At 39.6% G+C, this 27,447-nt stretch overlaps 2 protein-coding genes across 4 annotated transcripts in view; one reads left to right on the top strand and one right to left on the bottom strand.

Moving 5' to 3' along the window:
• The window catches only part of LOC118810184 (cullin-9), a 44,673-nt gene extending 39,596 nt beyond the window's left edge, over window positions 1-5,077 (bottom strand). For all 3 annotated transcript variants that reach the window (XM_036573758.1, XM_036573759.1, XM_036573760.1), the window contains exons 1-2: window positions 4,901-5,077; window positions 633-1,280 (exon numbers count right to left, since the gene is read on the bottom strand). In XM_036573758.1, the coding sequence (XP_036429651.1) occupies window positions 633-1,275 (643 nt within the window). In that variant the 5' untranslated portion in view covers window positions 1,276-1,280; window positions 4,901-5,077. The remainder of the gene's footprint in view (window positions 1-632; window positions 1,281-4,900) is intronic.
• Window positions 5,078-17,545: 12,468 nt separating this feature from the next.
• Window positions 17,546-27,447, top strand: part of LOC118810183 (synapse differentiation-inducing gene protein 1) — a 32,778-nt gene continuing 22,876 nt past the window's right edge. The window contains 4 exon segments of the mRNA XM_036573756.1: window positions 17,546-17,969; window positions 22,975-23,341; window positions 23,343-23,446; window positions 23,448-23,628. Of these exon segments, the coding sequence (XP_036429649.1) occupies window positions 23,081-23,341; window positions 23,343-23,446; window positions 23,448-23,628 (546 nt within the window). The 5' untranslated portion in view covers window positions 17,546-17,969; window positions 22,975-23,080.

Genomic DNA, 27,447 nt, shown 5'->3' with positions numbered 1-27,447 from the left:
ATTACTGAGAAACACTGGCAATAACTACATTATCCTCCTCCCTGTGTACAATAAATCCCATGCTCTAGTCAAACTAATAGTACTTAAGTCAATGGTTGCGCTACATACATGATACAAATAAGCCAACGTTCCTGTGCATTTAAATGATTTTGCTAAGCCGACTACTGCCAAAACGACTTGACAAAGTTTGCTGGTTTGCACAGGATATTTTAGGTTGTCAATTAAATGCACAGGAGTGTAAGCTTGCATGTAGCATTTATGTATGTATATATTTTGACTACATGAGCAATCAAATTAGAACTCAAATGACTGTGATATTCTGGGAAGTTATTTCCAAAAGCTGTTCTCATTTTTCCCATAAACAAAACTGATTTAGATCCAGGTCCCAACCAGACACCAATGGCAAACAACAAAATGACGACACATTCCCGAGATTTCAATCAATCAAATCCACAACAATGTAATTCTTCATAAGGCAACAATGTAAAAGAAGCTAATAGAAACATGTTTTTACAGGGAAAAACTCTGCCCCAAAGTTTTGATACTACATGAGATGCCACCTAGTTTTTGGCCTTGGGAATGACCAATACGATGTCTACTACATTAGCAGAAAACTCATAACTGTAACGTACCTGCATCATGAGAGGCCAGAGCACGCAACATCTTTCCAGCGCTGCGGCGGGTCTGTCGCTCTTTGTTGCACAGCAATTCCATGAGCAGGTCTAGCGCCCCAGTCTCCTTGAAGACTCCTACCAGTGAGCCGATACTAGCATAGGCGCTCAGCACATGAATGGTGTGCGTTAGGCTAATGGCAAAATCACTGTTTTTGGCCATTTGCTTCCGCGCACGCTCGACAAGGTTCTTGACATCTTCTTTCATGTCAGAGAGCTCCACCTCGTCGAAGTTGACGTCAGCAGGGAACTGACCACTGGGCCTCACGTTCTCCTCCAGCAGAGGACGCTTACCCAGCAGCGTGGGGCAGTTGGCATACACATCCTCAGTTGACATCCACATCAGGATATTTTCTGTCTTACTCTCACCAGAAGAGGAGCCACCAGAGCCACCAACACCAGAGCTACCACCACTTCCACTGCCTGCCTCGTTACTGCTGCTGCCCGAGCAGGTGCCATCATCCACGGCCAGCAGGCTCCAGCGGATGAGGTACTCTGTCTGGCCGTCATGGGTGCGCCTCTGACGGATCAGCTCCTCTGGATAAGCCTGCTGTTTCGGCCCCAACTGAACCAGCAGGTTCCCATTGCGGCGCTCGCCCACCATGATACCTAAGGATTGAAAATAAAAACAAAACACATCACATATTTGGTAGGTGGGTATAGTCTACAAAATCAGTGAAATCAGTCACTTAAAAATATACAGGTATAAAGACACATTCAATAACAAATAATACAAGAAATGTCATATACCAGTGTAGAGGTGGGTAATATTATACACACACACACACACACACACACACACACTTTCTAAGACGCTTATCCTTCTGGACTGCCCGGTGATGGAGCCTATCCCAGCGGTCATTGGGCGGAAGGCAGGAAAAACCCTGGACAGGTCGCCAGTCCTTCACCGGGCACAATATTTTATAGTCCGAGTTAATTTTGTTAACATAAAAAATACATGCTTATGAACATTGACCAACTGCATATTTCAAAAGCATAATTTGCTCTGCTTACCTAGATTTTGTGCAGCACAGTATGTGAAACCATTAAAAAATAAACTAATAATTGACGTTAATCTTCATTTCATTCCATTAGCCAGCTGATACCACGATACAGACAACACAAACATCCAAAACATGGCATAGCCTTACTCTACAAACTCTGTCTTTTGCTCTTATTACAAAATGAGGGTGTTGGGAAAGAAAGTCTTCTCCTGCTCCTCGTGCACTTCTTGAAGAAGAAACTAGTAACAGCAGAGTTAGTTCATGAGTTTATCATGTGCTGTTGTGTGTGTAAATGGAGTGAATATCTTTTACTAACTGCTGTTGAGGCATGTATGATGCTTGTTAGTTGTGTACTCGAGTAAGTTTAACCTTCACAGACGTGATTTAGTGTGTGGTTGTTGGGAGTTATTTATTTTTGGTTTCCTGTGATTAGTGCTTAGTCATTGGTTACAAATCCGTAGCATTCTGGTTATGTGTTTGCAGCGCTGCTTCATGTTGCTAGCAACACTTTTACTTTACACATTATGTATCACTATACTTAGTTTTATTAAAAGGTTTAATCATTTCAAAGAGACAAAACAGTACCTGTAGTGCCACGTATAAAAACACTTCAAAAGTACCAATAAACAAACTGTTCTGTACTAAATCCAATTAAACAGGCTGAAGTATGCTCACTTTGTAATGAAACATGTAGTTAGTAAATGTTCTGATGATATTCACGACATACCCAGAAAAGTTTATTGTGACAAAATGTATCACAATAATTATAAAATGTCGCCATGTTGCCCACCCTTACTCCCTGTGCCCTGACAAGCACTCTAGGATGACACACACCTATAAGACAGTATATGGAAGCATTCTATATTTACTACTCATTTTAAAGCAAACTTTAAGAAAAAAGACTGTTGTATATCAGGAATATTCTACCAATTTTTCAAAATTTTTGTATGAATTAGTCATTGAGATATAATCGACTGAGTGGTCTTTACATATACACATACATACATACATACACATATACACACACATTATATATGTATATGTATAACCATATAAAAAAACATATGTGTATATAGTCTTACAACACCCTATAGGTTCCCCTATCCACCATAATTTGTTTAAAATTAGGTTGAAGACCAAATTCTTATCACGAAAAACAGCGTATTCCTAACTATTTCATGTAACAACTTTATATGGTAGCTTTCAGATGCATTAAACTCTTCAGACATCTGGTTCCTATCACCACCACTGTGAACGTGTGCGTGTAAGGAGTGTCGTATAACTGCAATCCTCTATCTTATCGTTTTTAAACTGTCGAGCTATGCAAACGAAGGAAGTAGTGTATTGTGATAGGTGGATTACAAAGAAAGTGAAAGACAGAGATACAGTGCACCAACAGTGGAGGGGTCTTGGATGTAACCGGCAACTGAATCATTTAAGCGGTGGAAGCAGAAAGTAACCCAACAAAAATGTAGCAGTCCTCCATGACTCATTTCCTTACACAGGGATTAGGCTGCCATCACATCCAAGAATATGTATACTATTCCTAGTAACATTAGCAAGTTGTGTAACTATTGGCTGACCGGCTAGATTAAAGAGGAACTTCATTGATTTTTTAAAAAAATTATACATAACTGAATAACTGAGATGTGAACAAAGTCATTCAGAGTGGTTTGGTGTGAAACGGTCCACTCTAGAAAAACTTGCCGAGTCAGAATTGTTCACAGTGGTGGTGATAGGAACCAGGTGTCTGAAGAGTTTAATGCCTTTGTAAGCTCCCTCACAACAGTTTTTTTTTAATGAAATGGTAAGATTAATGCTGCCTGATGCCAGACACTTTGTTTTATGACACTTTTGGCTTAAAGTGTATTTTAATCCATTCATGGCAGAGAGGTACATGCAGGGTGTTGTAAGGCAAAACAGTCTCCAAAGAAAACGTGTGTTCAGATCTGACTATTTTACCATCATCAACAATATAAAACTCAGAAGACACATGTAAGTTCTCTGGTGCTTTTGGATAGTAAATAAAACGGCTATATTTGTTTTGTATACATCGTGACCCCTGGTTCCCATCACAACCACTGTAAAGAAACCAGAGTCTGTAGGTTTCTCTACAATTAACCCCTTCATGTCAAACCTCTCTGAATGACTGTTTACATTTCAAATACCGAATCATTCACAGATTTTGAAAATTTTGTAACTGGTTGAACTCCCCTTTAACTAGCTACATTAGCAGGCTATTTGATTAATGAGTTGTTGGCTTAGAGTCGAGATATCAGCTCAACTGTCAACCTGTCACGCTGGCTCAAAACAAACATGGGTCCCAAGTTTACCCAAACTTGGGGTAAACAGAGGAAAACGTTACAGTTAGCTAACAAACTGCATTTATACACCACTATAACATCAAATACAACTCTAACACGCAGGAGCGAGCGACACAAGGCCCTGTGACAACTGCACCTCTAACGTTACCCACTTCAACACAAGGCTAAAGCCGGTATCCTATTCACCAACTTGTCCTTCGAATTTTCACGTTCCACCTTAAATGGTGCAGCAGTTCCATTCAGTCGCGAGAATGTCAGTTAACCGCTGCACCACTTAAGGTGGAACGCGAAAATTCGAACGAGACGTTGGCGAATAGGAAGCCGACTTCAGCTCCGTCAGTTCCAACTTCATTCCGAGTGCCAAGAAGTGTCGAGTCTCCTCCGCCCGCCGAACAGCAGCTAAGGCGGCGTTAAGACACGCTGTCGCTCGCCGCGATTACCGTCCACCGCCATTACGGGTAGAAATTAGCACGCTTTCCCCAAAAAGGCTGCGCTAACTCACTTCTGATGCTGACTCACTCACTTCTAGTAGGCTTTCCGAGCCACTCCCCTTTCATGCTTGCTAACCGTTTCGGGACGCCACTCAGGCGTCTTCGGTGTCTGTCTGAACTCCTTACTGAGGGCCCCGAGACGCGCTCCGACGTGGCGCATGTTTGCGGGGAGACACAAACACATGGAGGGCGGAGAGGCGAGCGAGCGACTACGGCAGTGAGTTAGCGAGCTAACCGAGCCAGGGCCTTGGCTCAGCTCCGCCTAGGGGCCCGATTCCCAGTGACAGTAGCAGGCTGGCTAACTCAGCAGCCCGGCCGTCTCACTGCCGCCGCGCTGCCCCGAGCCGAGGAGGAGGAGCGCGGCCTGCCGAACAAGTTACATAAAATAACAAAACACAGTTTTCGTTCACCTCCAGTGCTACAAGGTCTCCCCTCCTTCACTGCTTTCTCCCTCACACGTTGGGGTTTCCGTCTACGCGGTGAACTGTCGTTGCCCAGCCTGAACTCGTCTGTTTCTCTCCCATCCACAATATTTTCAACTGCGCTTCGGTGTGCAGACTTTTGGCTCTGACTTCCGCTCCAGCAGCGGAAGCTGCAAGTATTTTCTTACCATAGAGATCTGACAGGGAGGAGGAGGCCTCGGTCTGTATGGTCCGCTCCCAGCGGTCGAAAATCACGGTCACAGGCACTTTACCGGACGAACGGCGGTTTGTCCTGACGTCGTTACGTTTGAAGTAAAGGTCAAGGACGTTTTAAGCACAGATAACATAACTAACCCTTCACGATGAGCAGTGTTCGTGTTTTACATAAACAGCTTAAACCACCCACGCAGGGTTGGGATGTAATCAGCGGTGGACAGTAACGAAGTAAACTGTACTTAAGTAACGTTAACGTAATAGAGTATTGGAGATACGTATTCAGAATACAGAAATTAAGTATCTGTATTCTGCCCAAGTTACATTTTGCAAGGGCAGTATGCAGAATACATCTACTTTTTTTTACAATTTTAGAAGAATACTTTTAGAATATTTAGCCACTAAATAAAAAAAAATGCAATCTTTAATAGAAACACCATCATCGCATGTTTATGAGCTTTTAACTCTGTTGAAGACCTCATTTTAACGGCTTCTTTACAAATACTGGAGTTCCTATTAAAGCCTGAGTAGACTGATAAATCAGTATGATGAAGCAGTTGGGGGATGATCAACTGGGGGATGATGAACTTCTGCTATTGACATTGTGGGTGCAGCAGTGGACTGAAACAGACGGTGAGAGAGAAAATTAAATGTTGAGAATTTCAGATCCTCAGTTAAATGATAAGTGATTTTTTCACATATTAACAGAAGAATAACAGAATAAAACTGCCAACCAATAACAGTGTGAAAGTTAAAATGAAGGTTTTTCGCATGTGTCGCATCAAGATTATTTCCAAATAAAGATAACACATAACATATCTTTACTCTAACAAAAACTACATATGCAACAATAAGTCCCTTTTCTGGAGCGCACGTGCTTCCCAAGAGCCTCTTCTAACCCTTCACGATGAGCAGTGTTCGTGTTTTACATAAACAGCTTAAACCACCCACACAGGGTTGGGATGTAATCAGCGGTGGATAGTAACGAAGTAAACTGTACTTAAGTAACGTTACTGTTTCGTGTATCTGTACTGAAGTATTTCCATTTTGGGTGACTTTTTATTTTACTCCACTACATTTCAAAGTCAAATGTCTTACTTTTTACTCCACTACATTCTGCGAAATCTGTCGTTCCTTTTTGCTTATGCGTGTATAAAAACGTAACATGTCAGAATGAAAGAAGCGCAAAGCAAGTGCGCCAATCAGGGCACAGCGCGCACTTTGTTTTAAGCTTGTTTTGACGTGTTGGACATACCGACCCAGTGTAAGCATACGGTTCAACATCAGTGCAGCAGCGTAAAAGTTTGGGAGTGTCTATTCAACATAAATGATGGAGGAAACTCCTGACTCTAACCCAACTTAAATAGACCACAATATAGAAATACGTACAAATATGCAGTTGTGACTGGCACGTGTCTTTTTTCTGAATTTATACAAACACTATTTCATTTTATAGTAAATTTCATAAACATAAACTAACCAAAATTCGTTTTGCCTAGTTGATGTTTATGAACCGAGACCTACAGATGCAATATAGTAAGGGAAACTCATTTGTGAACCCGAGTTTAAAGCAAAACATTATTAAATTTAAACTTGTAACTAAGTTGCAAATAAATCTTAAACTGAAACTTTGCTTGTTTGCAAAAAGTTATTTCATAGCCACTCGGTTCTACCTAATGGAAATTGTTTGCCTTCAGTGTTTTGCGTTTATGATAATTTTAATAGACAATAGAGTCAGACTAATTAATGACATTCTATTCAAATATTGGCTTACCAAGAGTGACACTGGAGTATTTTCACCTAAAATGAGTTAATGAAGCAAGTAATAGGACATTAGAGCCATAATTATTCTTCTAGTACTTTTACTTTCGATACTTAAGTACATTTGAAGGCAAATACTTTTGTACTTTTACTCAAGTGGAGGTCTAAAGGGAGGAACTTCTACTTTTACTGGAGTAATGTTTTACCTTGGGTATCTCTACTTTAACTCAAGTACATGGTTTGTGTACTTCGTCCACCACTGGATGTAATAGAGTATTGGAGATACGTATTCAGAATACAGAAATTAAGTATCTGTATTCTGCCCAAGTTACATTTTGCAAGGGCAGTATGCAGAATACATCTACTTTTTTACAATTTTAGAAGAATACTTTTAGAATATTTAGCCACTAAATAAAAAAAATGCCATCTTTAATAGAAACACCATCATCGCATGTTTATGAGCTTTTAACTCTGTTGAAGACCTCATTTTAACGGCTTCTTTACAAACACTGGAGTTCCTATTAAAGCCTGAGTAGACTGATAAATCAGTATGATGAAGCAGTTGGGGGATGATCAACTGGGGGATGATGAACTTCTGCTATTGACATTGTGGGGGCAGCAGTGGACTGAAACAGACGGTGAGAGAGAGAATTAAATGTTGAGAATTTCAGATGCTCAGTTAAATGATAAGTGATTTTTTTCACATATTAACAGAAGAATAACAGAATAAAACTGCCAACCAGTAACAGTGTGAAAGTTAAAACGAAGGTTTTTCGCATGTGTCGCATCAAGATTATTTCCAAATAAAGATAACACACAACATATCTTTACTCTAACAAAAACTACATATGCAACAATAAGTCCCTTTTCTGGAGCGCACGCGCTTCCCAAGAGCCTCTTCACATGGCCCTCTGCCTGGCCATGCCTCCAGAGCCCCTAGGACACTGTGAGCCAGTGGCAGGATACTACATTATTTTGCCCAACCCTCCTCAGCAGTTTGAAAACAGTATTTTTGCCTGATTCAGCCCACTACAGCTACACTTTACCATTCAAATACTTCATCACATTATTTTTGGAATAATTTGTGTAACTGTTTCGTTACACGTCCTTTACGCCTATGAAATATCTGGAATATTCCAGAAGTCACATGTTCACCAGGAATCTGATTTCCTGAAGATCACAGGTAGAAGAAAAATACATTTTCTCAAGTTTTTTCTTTCTTTTTAATGATTATGATATTGATTCACAAGGTAACTTTTTTTTCCAAATTATAGATTTAAAGTAAATTATTTGTTTAAGAAGTATATTTTTAAAATAATAAAATAATTTAGAATTACATAAGATTGCCATTAGCATGGATGCTAGTTGATCACATTTTGTGTATTTGTTCGTTTTATGCTAAAAATTCAACTTTCCTTTAATCCTTTTTAGAAGCCATAGATTCACAACATATGCAGGCACTTACCAGAATGTGTCCACGTATCTGTTTCTCATTTCTAATATGTATCTCTTTTTTGTTTGTTTGTTTTATTTACGTATTTAACATATTTTTAAAACAATATGTTGAATTTCTTAATGTTTTGCTTGTAAACTGTAAGTAAGTGAACCAAAACAACAAAATGCTGCGTGAAACTAGTAAAAAAAAAACTAAACAAAACAATGGCTATCAATGTGTTGTGGGAATGAGGTAGAATTGCAAAATACTATATTTGTGAAACATTTCTAACAATTTAAAATACTTTGTTTGACCAGAGTGAACAGATTATGAGAGGAAAAGCTGAGGGAAAAACATTTGCACATCTTCAGATCTGACCGTTGAGAATTCATTAAACACATCTAACAGGCTTACTTATCATGGAAAGGCACTGATTTGTTTTTCTCAATGAACAGCAGAGGTGGAGCAGGTCATTAAGTTCCAAAAAACAAGTAAATCTCAAATCTTAAGAGTCAAGTCTTGAGTCTGTGCAGGCAAGTCTCCAGTCCCAAGTCCTGAACAAGTCAGTATGCATCCTTCAGCAAATGTAATACTATTTCAGTCCTGAACACCAAATGTGATGGTAACGGTAATATGACCTATTTATCGATGGCATGTTATAGATCCAGCTCACAGTAGCATATTAAACTATTTTTCCACTTTTTACTATTCCAAAATATAACTAATTCCATTGTACATGACAACCATGTCACACACAATGACATACACAAAAGTAGAGCAAATTATGAATGAAAATAAATGTAAACAAGTACTATTCAAAGTAACAGTAAAAAAAACTTCATAGTTGATGAGAGCATGTTTTAAGCTCTCACCAACTTATCTGAAACCATACTACTTTATTATGTTAAAAAAGCACCACTCCTCCAGCACACTGGTGTTTTCTGGGGTAATCTCTACAAATCAGCAGTTGAAGCAGGGACGTTTTCATTTTTGGTCATATAATCAAGAACAAATGCCAGCCATTCATTTCATTATATTTTCGAATAATTGTGCAATTTCCTAATGTGTACACCTGTTTATTTAATTATTCACCCTCAGTGATTTCGTTCTGGAACCTGGCCTTGTTTTTGTTTACACAGTTGCTCCAAATCACCCAGTAGCTGACAATAGAAGCAGAAATGTCACAGTTGTGCAGTAACATCCATCCCTGAATTCTGCTCATGCCTGGCACCAGAGCTACATCATGAGTAGGGCTGAAAACTACAGATGGGCCAATTGAGTGGAAGCAGCACATCCATTAGGTTTTCTTACATATAGTTGCACAAAAAAAGCAGATAATGAATATACAGGTTGAGAAAATCGCAGTAGGTCTGTCCAAAAGTGCCATGCATTTAGGAGAAAATCAATAGTAAAGCCACAGTAAATCACCTGTGTTTTGGAAATCTGTCTGCTAATTTATCTTCCCACAAACATATAGCGCATTCATAAAGTCTGGCCAAAACAAAATGATGCATTTGAACTCTGATAATCGATGTAGCTTTTTATACTGGTGTGGCAGCATGCACAATTTGCCATTATATTTGCCATAATAGATGCAAAATAGTGAGTTTAGTTGGCCATGATGATTGGCTGGTGGGACATTGCCCCACTACATGACCACCTGACACAAGGTCTGAATCTACTACATACAAACATATGCAAATACCCATTCCAGTAGACATTCACACTGAGTACTTGTGTGAAGTGCAGAATGCAGCTAAGAAAGATGTAGGAATACTGAATAAAATAAAATTAAAAGGTACCACATACTATGTTAAACAACTGAATGTAATGCTATGATGAAAGAAACCTTCTAGTGCCTGGTTGTTTTCCAGAAACTTTTCAGGAGTCTGGTTGTCTGAATGAGAGAAGACAAATAACTTATGGCCAGAAATAGTTGAGGGGACGATGATGATGATCCCTGCACACTTTGTAGTTCTGGAGGTATACAGATTAAGCAGAGTGAGGAGATAAACTAATCCTAATAGAATCACGCATTCGAATTTTTGGTCCCAGCAGGTACTGGAAAGTGTCATTGTTATGTTTATAAATAACAATCCATCTCAGATGGACAAAATCTACATGCACTAATGTAGGAACTGTAAAATCATTAAACAAAAAAGAGAAATGTGACCCTAGTGGTAATATATCACATTTCAGTAGAGAGTTGAATATGAAGGCCTACATAAAACTATTTAGCACCAAATTGAATAGCTAATTTCAGAGAGTTGATGAAACCTAGTCCATCTTGCTAACCACAAAACAGTACAGCATTACTTTTTAAAACGTTTCAGTTGCCGCAACATAATTATATCTATGTAATTTAGCAAAGTGAGTCATTTGTACTGCAAAAATTGTCAGAAAGTGTTTAATTGCATATGTTGTGCTACATTACAATCACATTGTATATATAAGCCTCATGCTAACTGTATGCCTAACTCATCACAACCTGACACAACTATAGCCTACTGTTATCTATAAAAATGAATGAAAGTATGTTGCATAGCTAAAACAATAGTAACAGCCATCTTGAGACGTGAATTTTGTTTGTATGATTTTTATTTTTTTTTTTGCATAATTTCTTTTTAGCCATTTTATATCTTCCCTTACTATTTTAGCAGGGCTACAGTTATACAGTACAATTGTCTGCCTAATGATTTCTTAGTCAGCTATTAGCCATTGCAACACATGCAAAAGAGAGCTTAAAAAAGGATTGGTACTAGATATTGAACTACATCTGGAACCTCTTACTATTGTTGACAAAAGTGGTGACCAAAACAAAGAACAACACAGAAGATCAAAGAGATGGATTACGAAAGAGTATCGTCAATCTTAAACTAAACTCTTGATAAATTTAGAATAGTACAGTAATATCTTAACTGCTCAAAGTCCAGGAGAGGCCTAGAATCTCATTGGTTGGAGCTTGACCTTGAAGCAGGACCATGACCCCAAACACTGCTGAAGCAATTATTGAGTTTTTCAGGGCTTTCAAGTGCAATGTTCTTGACTGCCCTGAGCTGACCTCAGTCTCACTGAGCATGCATCTTAGCCTTGAAGCCAAGGTTTGAGATGAAAAGACTTCCCCACCTCCTGGAGCGAGCAGGAGCTGAGGATGGCTGCTTTACAGACCTGGCAGATCATCGTCAATATCATCAGGTTAGGGGTTGAAATATTTGTCCAAACCTGACAGCATCCAATTGCTCCTGTCAGGTTTGGTCGGCTTTGACCATAATTTCTCAAATATTCTCAGGCACAGGTGGCGTTCAGATTTCACGTTCAAGCTTTTTTATTGCCCATCTCCCCTTAAAGGTTTTGCCTGCAATAATCTCACATTTTTCTCCCCATTCTTCATTCCTCCAAACTTTATTTAGACTACTTTTTAATCTGACATGCTGGAGTCAGACGCAGAGTTGAAAGGACCACAGGGCCAGCTAATGTGTGCATAGCAAAAAGGCTGTGAACAAGTTCAGTTGCAGTTCCCTTCTCCAATATCCTGCACACATGTGGGAATTCAAATTGTGTCAGAAAGTGTCTGTTGGTCTTTAGACCTGGTACCAGACACCTTGAGTTCAGCAAGGGTATCTGGTTATAAAAGGTATCTGGAAAAATCTTGCTGTGGAAAAAAATATGGTGGGTGATGGCCGGGGGTGGAGGTGCTATGACCACCTAAAGGTCAGGTTAATTACTACTCCTCATGGTTGAGTGTAGCTGTGCCTGATCAGTGAAGGAGTAAGAGAAAGTACTATTACTTCAGGACTAGAGGGCATTTAAAACAAAAAAGGACCAAAAAGAAACATTACCCCACCTGAGTTGAAGGGTCAGAAATGTGGCTCAGAGTTTGGGTTCTTTCCTTTTGGTGATGTATTACTTTTGCACTTTATAGAGAAGTATTGATAGTATTGCATGTGCTGGGCAACTTGCTGACAGAAGCTAAAGAAGAGGAACCAGTGACCTTCTTGTCCTCTTAACCACAAAGAGTTATTTTGGTGTCTCTGGTGTCTGAAGCCCACCAATACTGCATATGCCCCAAACCAGTGAATGTCTTGTCCAGAGGCCTCACCTGTCCTGGGCTTCTGGGGCTATAGCCCTGAATATTTTTAACCAGCCCTGAACTTTATAACGTTCAGGGTCACATTCACCTGCTCCTCAGACCCCAGAGTTCCTGAAAGTATCTCTGTAAAAACACTGACCATTTTAACTTATAAATGTAAGTAAACTGACATGAAAATGACCCATACAGAATGTGTTGTTTTAGTTTGTTGTTCAGTTGTAGGTAAAAGGAGGTTCAATGACTATTTAGCTTCTATAATATATAAAAACTGTAGATAAAATGTTTCTCTATTAGCAGGACATTAGAGAGGAGACGTGTAGAAGTGATTGATATAAAGACAGAGGACTTTAATGATAATCTCCATTATTAAAACTTTTTTTTTCACTTTCTAGCAATTATGCACATTTTGCATGTTAATTAAAAAATTATGGGGGTATTCTCCAATGAACTGGGTTGAGCCCTGGATCTTTACATACCCAGCCAATGTCCCTGTTCTTGTCTAGCCACCATTAGGCAGGACTAGATGAAGCAGATCCCAGCCTCAGGGAGGTGAGGAGATACCATCTCTGTGGACAAGTGCCCCACATTCACAAGACATTAGCTTTATCTCCATCAGGACTGTTGCTTTTGCAAGGACCCGAAGGAAGACAATGTGCAATTCGCAGCTGAACTCTATTGATGTTTCAATATTTCTACATTAAAATGTAAACAATGTCAAAAATGTATATTTAAAATCCATGCAGAGTGGAGTGGTACATGCAGGGTGCCCAAAGGCCAAATAGTCCCTGAAGAAAATATATTTTTTCAGATTTACAGCTATTTTACCGTCATTAACATTACATATAAGAACTCAGAAGATGTGTAGGATCACTTGTCAGAGCCTGTAATTTTCTCTACAATAGCCAATTGCACATCAAATCATTCTGAATTACTTTGTTCACATCTCAGCTACTGAATTACGTAGAAAAAAGTAAAAATCTCCTTTAAGTTTTTCTGGGATTGTTTGTGTTTTAATACTTGCAATGACAAGAGAACAGGATGCTCTGGAGGAGCCGCACATGAGCCTAAGGTCACCATGTCTAATGGCAAGTGTCAGCTGAGGGGTATAAAGCCACTCAGCACTGAGCTGTGGAGCAGTTGAACTGCATTCTGGTCCTTGGAGCATCAATCAATACCTTTAGGAATAAGTTTGAGTGGCGTTTGTGATCCAGAACTAACCGTCCAACATCACTGCTTGACCTCACTAGTGCTCCCACTGCTGAATGCAATCAAATCCTCACAGCAATGTTGTAACATTTAGTGTAAAGCCTTACCTGAAGAGTAGAGACAGTCACTGCAGCAAAGGGGGACAAACTCTTTTTTAATATTCTTGATTTTGGAAGAAACATTGGATGAAAGCTTTTGGCCATATAGTGTATATAATGAACATACGTCCAGTTAAAGTATTTCAAGTAAGACTGGGGACCTTAATATTAGGTCGGCCTTCCTTGATTCCAGAAAACCAGAAGGTTGCATCTCCTTTTCGTGGATCAAACTAGTTCTGGATGAAATTGTTCTGTGATTTTTGATTGTGTACAAAAGGGTACTACACTGCCACTGGGGTGGGACCCCTCTTGTCACTGGGGTAGTACCCTCAAGGCTATATCTTCAGTACCTTTAGTCAGGGAACGTACTTGTACCGTAATCCAGTGAAATTATTTTTATGATGTATTGACTCCACAAACCCTGTCTAGTCTCCAGGCTTTTTATTTTATTGTTTTGTTTCAAAGAATTAGGTTATGAGAAGATATAAATTTGTACCTCTTCACTGAGAAAAACTTATTTAAGTACACAGTTGGACTTTAAAACCACTGTTGTACTTGTGAGGATACAATTGCATTATTTGGACCTTGATGAACAAAAATGTACCAGCACAGAACCTTTTCTACCGCCAGTTCTGAAATGAGACTGACATAACAATGAAACGAAAACATTTTGTTGCGTGCACTTTACACAAATCCAATATGCATATTGGACATGTATCAGCTAATTCACTGTTCTTTGCGTAGCCAGTAATACTTTGAGTACAATGGTACAATCTGACAGAGCAGAGCTTCTGAGAAGAGGTTGATGTGTGGGAAACACAATAAGGGTTTAATTGAAAGCAGGAAGGACCCAAGAGCCTAGAGAAATAATAAAGGCACAGAGAAGATAAAGGATGGAACAGAGAGCTTTGGGATATTGCTATGGTGATAAAGAACCTGCCTCTGCTACCTACATGGTTAACAAAAAGAACAGCACCTCCTGGGAGCCGTGTACACTGATACAGAAGAAAGCACCTTTCATACACTGCTTCTTTCTAGGTTTTGCAGTTTCTTCAAATTCATACAAGTGAGCATCGGGACTTGTAGACTTGAAGAACAAAAGAGTGCATAGTAGTTTATTACTATAAATCATAAAACTTCTAATAACTGAACTGGAGATAGAAGGTGAGCATACAGTACTCTGCAAACATCAGAGACCATCCCTCATTATTTAGTTTCCAGTCAAAATGGCCATTAAGTACAAAGTCTTTTTCAGGAGATATTTCTAAGGAGATTAGATACAAATATGGATTGAGAAAGTCAAAGGAAAATAAGTGAAAAGACTGGAGCTTCCAAAACTAGAGCTCAAAAATGATTAAAAGCTACAGAGAAAATGTGCCTCCTAACAACCACATGGAAGACCTGGTAGACACCAAAACTGTCCCCATCAGATGAACAGCACTTAAAGCTTTCATCTTTGAGAGAGAGGAGAAAGTCAAGCTGCTTCAGATCTGAAAACATCCACAGGTGTTTCTGTCTATCCTTCCACTGTGAGAAGACAACTCAGCACTATGGGTCTGAAAGGATGTGTAGCTGTCAAGAAGCCTCATTGAGAAAAAGCAAAAGAAGAAAAGTTGCAAACCAAATAAAGAAGCTGCTGATTTTCTCAGAACAGTGGACTGACCACCCCAGAGTCCAGACCTCAACATCACTGAACATCACTGAACGTATTTGAGATTACTCGGATTGTGAGTAGCAGAAAATGCAAAACCAACTTCTAAGACTGAACTTCGGAGGTGTGGAAAAATATCCCCGCAGATTTCTTTTAAACTGAAAGTGTGTCTTCTGAAAATTACAGAAGTTGTAATAAAGACAAAGAGTGGACACGCTAAATATTAAAATATCTTATATTAGTGTTGGAAATCTTTTGTCATTTCTGTTAAACATATGTTTTCTTATTTTTCATTATGTAAAAAATGAATAACTTGTACTGAAAAATTTGTAATGTCCATCTTGCTTGGAAATTAAATAAATAAAGGGTGGTCTCTGACTTCTGCACAGTACCGTAGATAGGCATAGATATTTCTCTTAAAATGAAGTGGACAGATTCTCTTTTTGTGCCAGTTTAGTCCACTTTGAAGTAGCCTAATGGCCAAGTTGTATTGTCAGGCCTCCATACAAGTTTGGAAGGAAACACTAAGGTCTGATTTATGATCTTTCTGTTGACAATCCTTCGAGCTCCCTTGAACAGCAAGTGTCCTTTCTAAGCAGTCACTATGAGGTCACTTTAGTATTTTGATTTCTGTAATGGGACATCTTATAGGTTTTTTCTTTACACAGTGTTCTAAAAGCTTCACCTTTCTGCTTAATGCGTTCATTAGAATTATAAATCAGCCAAAGCTCTCAAACGTCTCCTGCCAGATGGCTATTTAGACAATAAACTGGTACAGGTCTTCTAGCCTACCATCTCAATCAGAATGCAGCCAGTAGTGTCCTCTGCAAACCCCAGTCATGACACATAGCATGGCTTGGACTCAAACCTGAATCTCATGAGGCCTGTTGTGAGTTTTACACAGTGGGTAGGCCTTTCTTTTCTTTGATTTAATATTTTATTTGATTTGATGACATAACAAGGTATGCATAACACTACAATTAGAATCATAGTGTACATACAGTACAAGAATTTATATGTCAAGAGGTCATACATCTCAACAATATATAACAATAAAAAAGTTAATAAACACAAAAATAAGGAAGTAAATAAAGTATACATTTTATAGCCATTTTTTTAACCATACATTTCATACATACACTGACAGTTACTATGGCTTTTATATGTTCTTCAATTTCACTAAGAAAAACATAAAAGACATTTTTTTTTGTCAGTAATCATTTATGTAAGTAGAACGTAGCTGTAACAGTTATTACATTTGCAACATATACTATACAGCCAAACTGCTGCCACAATGTTGAAAGCATATAATTGCCTGAGATGTCTTTGCTTGCCGTAGCATTAACACTACGCTTCACTGGAATTAAGGGTCCCAAACCCTGAAAAACAGCCCCAGCCCATTATCCCACCTCCACCAAACTTTACTGCTGGCACTATGCATTCTAGTAGTTAGTGTTCCCCTGGCATCCACCAAACCCTGATTCATCCATCAGACTGCTAGATAATGAAGAGTGATTCTTCACACCAGAGAACACGTTTCCACTGCTCCAGAGTTCAGGTGCGGCATGCTTTCCACCACTCCAGCTGCTCGGCCATGGAAACCCATTTCAACCTCCTCACACACAGTTTTTGTGTTAATGTTGCTTCCAGAGGCAATTTGGAACAGAAGATAGCTGATTGTTATGGTGTACTGTTTCATGACTGAGCTGTTGTTGCTCCTAGATGCTCCCTTTTCCCAAAAATTGAGATTTTTTTTGTGGATATGTGCTTAATTTTATATACCTCATAAACCCAGGTGTGGCTGAGACACCTGGAAGGGTGTCCACATACTTTTGGCCATAAAGTGCACATGGGCAGGCTGTGTGGAGAGATGCTGTTTTTTTTACTTTGTGCCACTGGGTGTCAGGATTGCACCACATGCAACACCACAACGCCAAACCCCTAAAAGTTTTGTGGAAAACATGATAATTTATCAGATTAATCAACATAATCAACTGATCAGTTTTCAAACTCCTCAGCCTTAACATGAGTGACCAGAAATCTTAAGGCAAAAACAGAGCGACACTGGAATAAAGTGAAACAGGTCTAATGCAGCGTAGCTCTTGGCTACGCTGCCCGTGCAGTGTCCATTACAGCGTGCGCTCCCCTTACAGTGAAGCTGCAGGGTCCGTGGTGAGGACGTCCCAGCGCGAATCTGCGCTTTAGGACCAAGAGGAACGCGAGCGCACCGCTATAAAGACGGCAGCCACGTTCAGGTCACGCACAGTGCGGTGCGCGGAGCTCACGCACCTCGGACGAAGCGTCCCAGAAACGCAGGAGGTGTGCATCTGAACCGCAGTGTGCACGAAGCCCGCGGAGCCCAGTGTCACAATGCAACAGCCCCTGCACTGTAGGCACGTCGTCGCAGGGAAGACGAAGCTTTCCAAGCCCTCGCTTCGGTGACTGACTTCTTGAAGACGCGGACAGTAAGCTGGACACTTTGGACTCTCGCATCCTCCTCTAGAATCTACCTGCCGAGGGATATAAGGCGCCAAAATACAGCTGTTCTGAACGTCAGTCAGGTCTGCTGGGGGGCTCATCGACTCATGCGTTCAGCTCGAAAGGTAAGTGGCAGTCTTACCAGTCAGATCACGAACTTGTACAGCAAATGAGCGATTGCACCAAGATGACATCGATGCATCTCAGCCTCCTGCAGCCTGTCAGCCTGGCTGGATTTGTTTGCGCCAAAAGAATAGACACCCTTTTGACACCCTTTTTTCTTTTGCTGTTTTAAGTGATGGCATTACCTGTTTACGCATAGTGTCCTGGTGGTCTGTGTGCTTCGAGGGTCTGTCGGTAAATCTAAATCTAAACTGGTATGTCATTTCTTTTTTATTCATAGAGGAATGTAGATTGCAGTACCATGGACAGCTCCTATTGCAAACCCAAAATTTGACACTAAAATGCACTAGAAACAAAGTGTCTGCTATTTGGATGCATTCAGTTCTGATCAAAGGGAGAAAATGAGCATATGTACATATTTATCTGCTTCAAGAGCTCTACCATTGTTGCCATTTACCAAAGTTATAAATCAAAATATTTACTGTGATCTGTTTATTTTCCTGGTAAATACTGTGCCGTTACATGTACGGTGGACTAAAATTATACATACATTATTGGCAACATGCCTCAGCCAATCAAGCATGTTTTATTATTAATAAAAATACCCCATTTCACAATGATGATGATAATAATAATAAAACAATCACATGGGCGATTGCATTTCTAATGCACCTCGAGCTCAGTGAGCAGCAGAGCTACTCAAATAATAGTAAGGGATGGTGATGTTTTAACAACCAGCACATGCAACAGAGAATTGTTGACAGCTTCTCTCCCTTCAGATAACAATAAGCCAGTCCAGAAACTCTGACAGTGTAAAATCCACAATGATGGAGATCAGACACCAGCACATCTGACATAAGCCAGTGATTACACTAAGTACTGCAGGTGTAAGCTGCTCATCTTTTGAGTCGCGCTAAATTGTCCTCTCACACTTTCGGCAAGGCTTAGAATACAAATGCTTTTCACATCTAAAGGCCAATTTCTTTTTCATTCGTTCCAGCCTTACAGCCTACATATAGACATCTGAACACAGTTGCTGTTAGCAACTACATCCACTTATGAGTCCTGCAAACATCTTCACCACATCATGTGAATGTGTGCCTTACAAGCTACCAAAGGAATCCGCTGTTCTGGCTCACACATTGGAGTCGGAGAACTATTTTTAGCCTTTCCTTGGCAAATACCGCTGAAATCCAACCTTCCAACTCTTTAGCCTTTCCAGTATTGAAGCAGCTAATTGGTCACAGGGCAGTGCAGAAGGAGCAAAGTCTGCTTTCAGTTGTCTTCACAGTAGAGTTGAATAGAAAGGGCCAATGACATTGTAACTGCAGTTTTCCCGGACAAGGCCGATGTTTCTGAATGTTCTTCCTAGCACTCAAACCCAGATCCAGTTAAGCTCTTAAGTGATGCTGAAGAAATGTGCATCTTCAGAAATATTTTTGGGGTTTTTATATATTATTAACAATATTTAATCTTAGCTGTGGGCCTCAGACTGGTATTCAAGATGCTGTAGACTCCAGAAGACAAATATTAGTAGTCATTTAGGTGGGCCTTCATACATCAGCCATCGATTCAAAGAAGGTAACATGACAAATAGAGCCTTTGGGGCTAAGGATTAATGGGGAATTCCACAGATGTTTAAAAAAAATTGCATTCAAATTTTAACATGTAAACAGTCATTCAGAGTGATTTGATGTGAAATGCTCTGTTCTAGAGAAACTTACACAGTCAGATTGTTACGCAGTGGTGATGACAGGAGGTTGTGATGTCTACAATGCAAATATAACCATTTTATTTACTATTGAAAATGACCAGGGAAACTAAATGTGTCTGATATATGTAAATCTGGAAAAATATGTTTTCTTTGGTGACTATTTTGCCTCACAATGACCTGCATGTTAAATTTTCAAATGCCTGGTTCCTATCACCACGACTGTGAACCATTCTGGCTTAATTATGCAGACATTTTGAAAAATCCGCCAAATTTCCCTTTAAGGCTAAAGATTTGGAATCACCTTTTCAGAGAGCACTAAACAAAAACACACGGTATCCATTAGGATCCTCAGCAATGGATCATCTCTCGTCTTGGACAAAGGGTTTTCCTGCTGAACTTAGCAGAAAAGAGTGAGTAAATTGCTGGGAACTTGGCCGTGTTTTAGATAATTCAGTGGTGCAGAGGCAGGAATCAATGGCTCAGGATGCATGACAGTGTAGGCTGCACAGGCCGTATTTGCATAACTGAAAAATAATCCATAGGTCTGTTAGGAGTTCTGAACAGCAAATGGAGGAGGATGACTGGGCCAGGGCTTTGATAATGGCTTTGTTAGTTGTTTTTTCAAAAGGCCGGCTATTAGAGTAGCAAAAAACAAGTCATTTGTTTTTATGACAGCGTTAGTATTTACAAACTGGATTATTTAGGCAGGGAATCAGATGTAGGTATAAAGGTTTTTTCGTTTGCATGTTTTTTTTGCTATAGAGCATGTGAAAAATGGACCATCTGATATTAAGCCTGCATATCATTATAGCAGTGTTAAATTGTATACTGATGCACCTTACAGAAAAACGCTAACATCATGTGACACCCACCAGCAAAGACATTCATATAGCAGGCTATCATAGCTGCACAATCATCAATCATTATGTTGCATCTTCCTAATTGCAATCATCAGTCATTGTGTCCTCTTAATTGGTGACAGTATTTTTGCTGTTGAACTTTTTTTTAAATACAGCAAAAATAAACATAGTATTTGCACACTGCGCATTACTCATCGCTGACAGTAAATTTGAAAGTCAAATATCTCTGCTCTGAGCATGTCATACAGACTCCTCACTCCTTTGATAAAGATCTAGCTTTCTCAGAATAGCTGCCTTGAAGTGCAGGATGTATGTGGTGATTTTGCACTCCTGCTGGTGGTGTTGTTTTGTGATGAGACAAGACTTCTGGCTATGACATAATCATTTTGTGAGAAAACGGGATAAGCGTCCTAGCAATCAACCCTTAGTTGATGCAGATATCAGAGGTGATATCAAAAACACACTGTAATTTACAAACCTCAGTTACAAAAACAGCTTGGGATATTATGTGAGATGCTAATAAAAACAGAAACAGTGATGAGTAAATTCTGTTTGACCTGTATTAAATTGTACAAAAACATGATAGTTTTACCTTAATGACGTTATTGTATTTATAAATATGCGCTCAATCCAAATTTGATGCCTCGAGCATGTTTCAAAAAAAGCATGTTTACTACTGCATTGCATCACCTTTTATTTTAGCAGCACTTAGTAATCGTTTGCAGATCAAAAACACCAAATGTTCCAGTTTTGAAAGTGTATTTTTTTCATTTCTTCCATTATACAGTTTCTATTCATTGTTGTATTTTGCACTTCACAATGCACCATGTTTTCAGTGGGAGACAGTTCTATACTTCAGGCAGGCCAGTTTCGCACCCACATGCTCTGATTAGGAAGCCATGCTGTAGCAACATGTGCAGAATGTGGCTTGGTGCTGTCATGTTGAAGTAAGCATGGACGTCCCTGAAAAAGACGTCGTCTAGAAGGCAGCCCTGTGCTGTTTTCATTTTAACACAGCTCAGTGTGGATTTACAAATCACTGCTTTCACACTTGTAGCTCATTGAAGCAAGCAGAGAAATTCTGTGGATGCTGATTCTAAACATTTGATCAAAACATTTTTGTCTGAAAGTAAAGGAGGAGAAGATATTTTATGATTTAAATCAGATGAAAAGCTGTCATTGTACATATAGTGTTATATGTGGATATTTTTCCACGTTTTTTCCCATTGAAATCAGGAGAAAAAAGTCGTAAGTTTAGATGCAGACCTACTGATACAGAATAAAATGTAAATGTAATTCCTTACCTACACTCTTAAAAAAAGACGCCACAAATTGTTCTTTGAGCAAAGATATAGAAGAATCAGGTTTGGGTTCCCTGAAGAGGTATGTTTGAAAAAAATGAATAATTTTCACATAATGTTGGGTTCTACACCAATTTAAGGGTTCTTTCTAGAACCTTTACATTATGTGGAGGTTCTTTAACCTTGAACCTTTTCACAGGTTTTTCACATATATCTCATTTACAAAAATGGTTCTCTAAATAACAATTTTAACTAGATTTTTAAGATCTAACTGTGTAATTAGTCATGTAATTGTGTAATTATATTCATGTTGCATGGTGAAATGATGATCATAACTCAAATTCTAAAGCACTCATATGCACATATTTGATGTTTCCAACTTTACATATAAACATCTCATACAGGCAGTCTGAGTGTGCTGCTGCTACTGAGCATTGTGCATTTATAAGTAATTCACATGCAAGTTCTGAGGACTTAAGAACAAATTTGGAATTAAATGTAAGTAGTTATAGTTTAGAAATGAAGCCCCAGAATTCTGAGAGTTAAGTGCACTTTAGAAGTAAAATGAAAACATGCATCAGTAATGCTTTCGTGTACAGTACCATGTATTCTAGGTATTAACCAAGTACGTGTGAGGTACAAACTCCAAAGTACTCATTATTTTGGGAAAGATGATGGAAACTTCCAAGGCGCTCTTACTAAATTACACTGAAATGCATAACAGGTTCTAGGGGTTCTTAACTGTGTAAGTGTGGGATTCAAACTCCATATTACTTTTCAATAATAAGTAATAATAAGTAATAATATTGGGTAAAAGGTTCCAGGTGGTTAGTAGATGTAAGAGGATTGTACACAAATAAGGTACAGAGAGTTTTATGTAAAATATACTCATCTGTTATCTATAAATAACACAAAAGCAATGATTCTGAATGCAGTCAGTTCAGTGTTGTCTAGCTAGACTGTCTTGGCTAGACCGTACTTTGGAGTTTGTACCAAATCACTAACTCAGTGAATATTTAGAGCCTGTTGGGCATTTCCATGTAATTTAGTTAGACTGTCTTGATTGTTAATTCCGTGAACCTAGGGAACTGTTAAAGAAACCACTGCCAACATTTGCTTTGATGTCTTGTAGGAGAGATCACGGCGATGCTTCCACCTCCTGCGTCCTCAGCTTCACTCATGAGGGAAACCAGCGACGGGGCCGAGACCTTCCCCAGCGTCTGCACAAACTAGGCAAAATGGACACAGGTCCCCGATCAGAGGAGGAGAAGGACCCTCCTGCTCAGCGGAAGCCGTCCTCGTCAGCAGACAGCGCGGATGTGGGACCCGAGAGCTGCAAACGCAACGGCCTGATCAACACCCGTGGCATGATGGTGGAGACCAAGGAAGGCCTGGTGTCGGTGTACTCCGCCCCGCAGTACCAGGGCCATGTAGTGGTCAATCTCTCGCCCCAGCAGGCGGGTCAGGACAGGAAACGGGACAGGAGTCAGTGGACGCCACCCACAGCTGCTCAACCCCAGTGCTCTGCCCCAGGCTGTGGACCCCTTCTACAGGCCCAACCTCATCCTGTACCCGGAGGGTGTGCTGAGGGCATGGGGGGAGGGAGGGAGAGTGCTGTGAAACCACCTTCATCGAGGACATGGCTCCATCCTCGGCCACCGCTACCGTCACCAAAGACGGAATCGTATTCACCGATAGCAAGTTCCTGGACTTGTCTATGGATGACGCCAAGATTCAGACGCTCTCCTACGATGTGGACGATGATGATGACTTTCAAGAGCTGGAGGTAAGATTCATTTAACATTGACAATGTGGCAATCCTCAGTCCCAGAAACCTTACATCTCAAACCTAATGTCTCATTGGGGATACATTTTGAGATTTTGTCGATGTGCCCTTTAAAGAGGAATTCCACTGAATTTTTGGTGTTTCAGCATAGTTTAATGGTTGAGATGTTAACAAAGTCACTTAGAGTGGTTCCAAGAGAAATAGTTAATTGTTGAGAAACTTACTGACTCATTTCTTTACAGTGGTGGTGATAGGAACCAGGTGTACAATGCCTTCAACACAAATATAGTCGTTCTATTTACTATCCATAACCACCCATGAATGTCTCAGGTACCAGGCAGTGTATTCGTAACTATTTTGTGCAATAATGCTTTGTGAGGGAGCTTTTAGAGGCATCAAACTCTTTGGCTGTCTGGTTCCTATCACCACCACTCTGATTCGGTGTGTTTCTCTAGAATGGAACATTCCACCTCAAACCGCTCAGAATGACTCTGCTTATATCTTCACCATTTAATTATGCAGAGATTTTGAAAAATTGATGGAATTTCCCTTCAAGTCATGAAAAACTGCTGGCGTGAGGCCCACGCTGGGTATAAAGAAGTATGATTCTGCCTTTATGAATGGATGCACTGTGTTTCTGGAACAGTGTGCAAAGAACACAGTTCTGATTACTGGTTTCAACAGAGTAACAGTAAAACTGATTGAAGTGTAAGGTTTACCTCTATTCATGTGACCCAAACAAATAAATAATCCACAGGTGTTCAGCTTTGTCCGATCATGCTCTATACAAATACAAAAACACTTCACATTGTTAAAAAGAGTAGATTAAAAGGCTGAAAATGCAAACAACTTCTAAGACTGAACTTTGGTGGTGTAGAAAAATATCCCTGCAGATTTCTTTGAAAAACTGAAAGAAAGTCTGCTGAAAAGAATGCAAGCCCTAATAAAGGCAAAGAGTGGACACACTAAATACTGAAAAAATATATATTATATTCAGTTGTTAAGGATTCTGTGTCATTTTCTCTTAAATCTGCTTTTTTTCCTCTACTTAAGTGCCGTTTTTGACCAAATACTGATTACATAAAAAGTGGTATCTGACTTTTGCACAATACTGTATGTATATACATTATGTGACTGTATGTATATACATTATGTGCTTTATTGAAACACCACTATTTTTTCACCTGGTTTATTTATTTATTTTTATCCTGAAAAGTGATTTGTAATTCATGGTCATTCATTTCACACCATCGAGTCAAATGATGAATTTACAGAGCACGTTTCTTGGGTTCTTTCCACATGACTGGCTGTGAGTGTGTGCGAGTGTGTGTGTTATGAGGGTTGGCGGTTGTTGGAAGGGTTGTGAGTGGAGTGGCAGTCTGGACGGCCAGTTTCCTGCTGCTGCCCGCCTGGCTGGGCCACCTGTTCTGATTCGTCGGCTCAGTTCTGCAGATCCGTGTGAGGTGACAGTAATGCTCGGAGAGGGGGGAAACACGCAGGTGTGCCTGCCGCAGAGCTCAATCAGTAATGTCTTCATTTAAATCAACCTACAATTATATACGAACATGGTGTATGAAGGACTGATGAAGTCTTCGTGTGGTGAACTTTGTTGGCTTAAAGGGAAATTCCACCCATTTTTTAAAATGTCTGCATAGTTTAAACACTGAGATGTAAACAAAGACAAACAGAGTGGTTGATGTGAAGTGATGCACTGCCGAGAAATCTAGTGACTCTGATGGTCTTTACAGTGGTGGTGATAGGAACCAGGGGTTGCGATGTCTACAACACACGCACACATATAGAAGTTTTCTTTGTGGACTATTTTGCCACACAGTGCCCTGCATCACCTCTCCATCAATGAATGGAATTCAAAAATACATTTTTGACCAAAAGCTTATCTTAAAACTATCGTAAAACTGGCAGCATGTTTATAACAATTTAATGTAATAACTGTTAGGGAGCCTTTTAAGGCATTAAACTCTTTAGAAGTCTGGTTCCTATCACCATCAATGATTCTAACTTGGTTACTTTCTCTAGAATGGAGCATTTCACATCAAACCACTCTGAATGATTTTGTTTATATCTTAATGGTTAAATTAATCAGAAATGTACAATGAAATAGCCCTGATGATTAATGACATCCTTTATCAATATAATGACATTACAATGCTTATAGAGTAAGTGTCTGTGTGTGAATTATGAGCTAGTTATGTACGTATTATAAATGTTTGATGAAGCCATTACTTAATGATCTTCAAATAACGTATTACCATAATGCTATATAGCAAACTGGCTCAGCCTCAGGGAAGGTTGCTTTTTTTGTTTTTATTTTTAGTTCAGAGCTAACCCAACATGTCTAGGTATCTAGGTGTACCTATATTTAGACAGCAGTGATATTTCCATATTCAGCAAATGTAATAGATCAAAAAGCTGTTTGTGAATGTACATACCAGGGGTGCTTCATCAGAATCAGCCAGGATGAGAATCAGCCTGTATTTTCTGCTCAACATGCAATTGGCAACCTGTCTATTTATTTGTATTTTATCTGATCTTTGTTGTGATTTTATGATAAAAACAATGTGAGTACATGTGTACTGCATTTGAATGCTGTTGCTATAACTCTGAATGCTTTGCCTGAAGTGCATACACATCAGATGCATCTGTCAGGCCTACCCACCAGCCTGTGTGTTTCATATCAGCCATACAATTCAAGATTGGAGTATATACAGGTGATTTGTGTTGTAGTTGCATCAAGTCCATCGCAATTCTGATTACACTGTCTTTGGGGTGGGGAAATGACCCTGCTTATGGCCCTCCAAAGGCCAGGGCAAGTCTTGACCATATATCCTTTGTAGGACCAAAATTACTATACATTACACCTGCTTTAAATGTTCAGGTATAAACAGGTTGAAAAATAAGATAACATTTTTCTCACATTATCGTTGAGTCTTTTGAATGCACATGAATACACTGAGCTCTGTCCTTGTGTTAAATGGCTCACAACATAAATTTCATACTTCCCCAAAACTCCACTTTCACAGACAGATGAATTACTTTTATAATGTAGTGAATAGAAATCTCATTACACTGTCTAGTAAAAACACCGCACTGTAATTTACTTCAAAGCTCTCTGAGTGTCTTGAATGATTTAGATAACATATTCTCTCATTATTTTCACGTACCAAGCTTAACAGCCCTCATGAACCTCCCTCTGAATGAGTTGTATTGGGGTGCTCAGCGCGGCATTGTTAGAGGGACAGAGGGAAGTCTATTGTCCCTGCCCACACTGAAAGGCCACCATGTCGCTCTAATTATCTTAACCATTTAGGGCGTGTTCTGACCTTTCAATAAAAACGTACTTTTGAAGTTCATTTTTGGATCCAATTAATGGAGCACTTGACTTGCCTATTATGCAGACGCACTCCTCAATCTGTAGCAGCGTTACTTCTTCCCTCTCATTCCTCTTCATGACACGCTGCCCGGAATACGATTTGGCGGTTTGCTAGGCCTACGTGTCATCTTCCAGTCCAGTTTTTATAAAATGATGTCAGAAAACATCTGCAGAGGCTTGTTCAAGAAACATAGCTGGGCATCAGTGATGAAATCATTCTCGTTTTTATTTTATTTTCACCTGTTCATATGTAGACTGGCAGTTTATGTCACAGGGATCCTGCATAAGAAGCCAACAAAAGAAGGGGTCACTATAGACGATATACTGCTATGTTAGGTCTGCTTACTTTTTACTGTGTTGGCATGAAACTTATCGCTAGAGTTGAGCAAGCAAACTCTAAAAGTGTCAAAAAAACGTTCTTTGGAGTG

Source organism: Colossoma macropomum, unplaced genomic scaffold (genome assembly GCF_904425465.1).
Source record: "Colossoma macropomum unplaced genomic scaffold, Colossoma_macropomum, whole genome shotgun sequence".
NCBI lineage: Eukaryota > Metazoa > Chordata > Actinopteri > Characiformes > Serrasalmidae > Colossoma > Colossoma macropomum.
The sequence above is the reverse complement of the archived record's forward strand: the minus strand, read 5'-3'. Positions and strand labels throughout refer to the sequence as shown.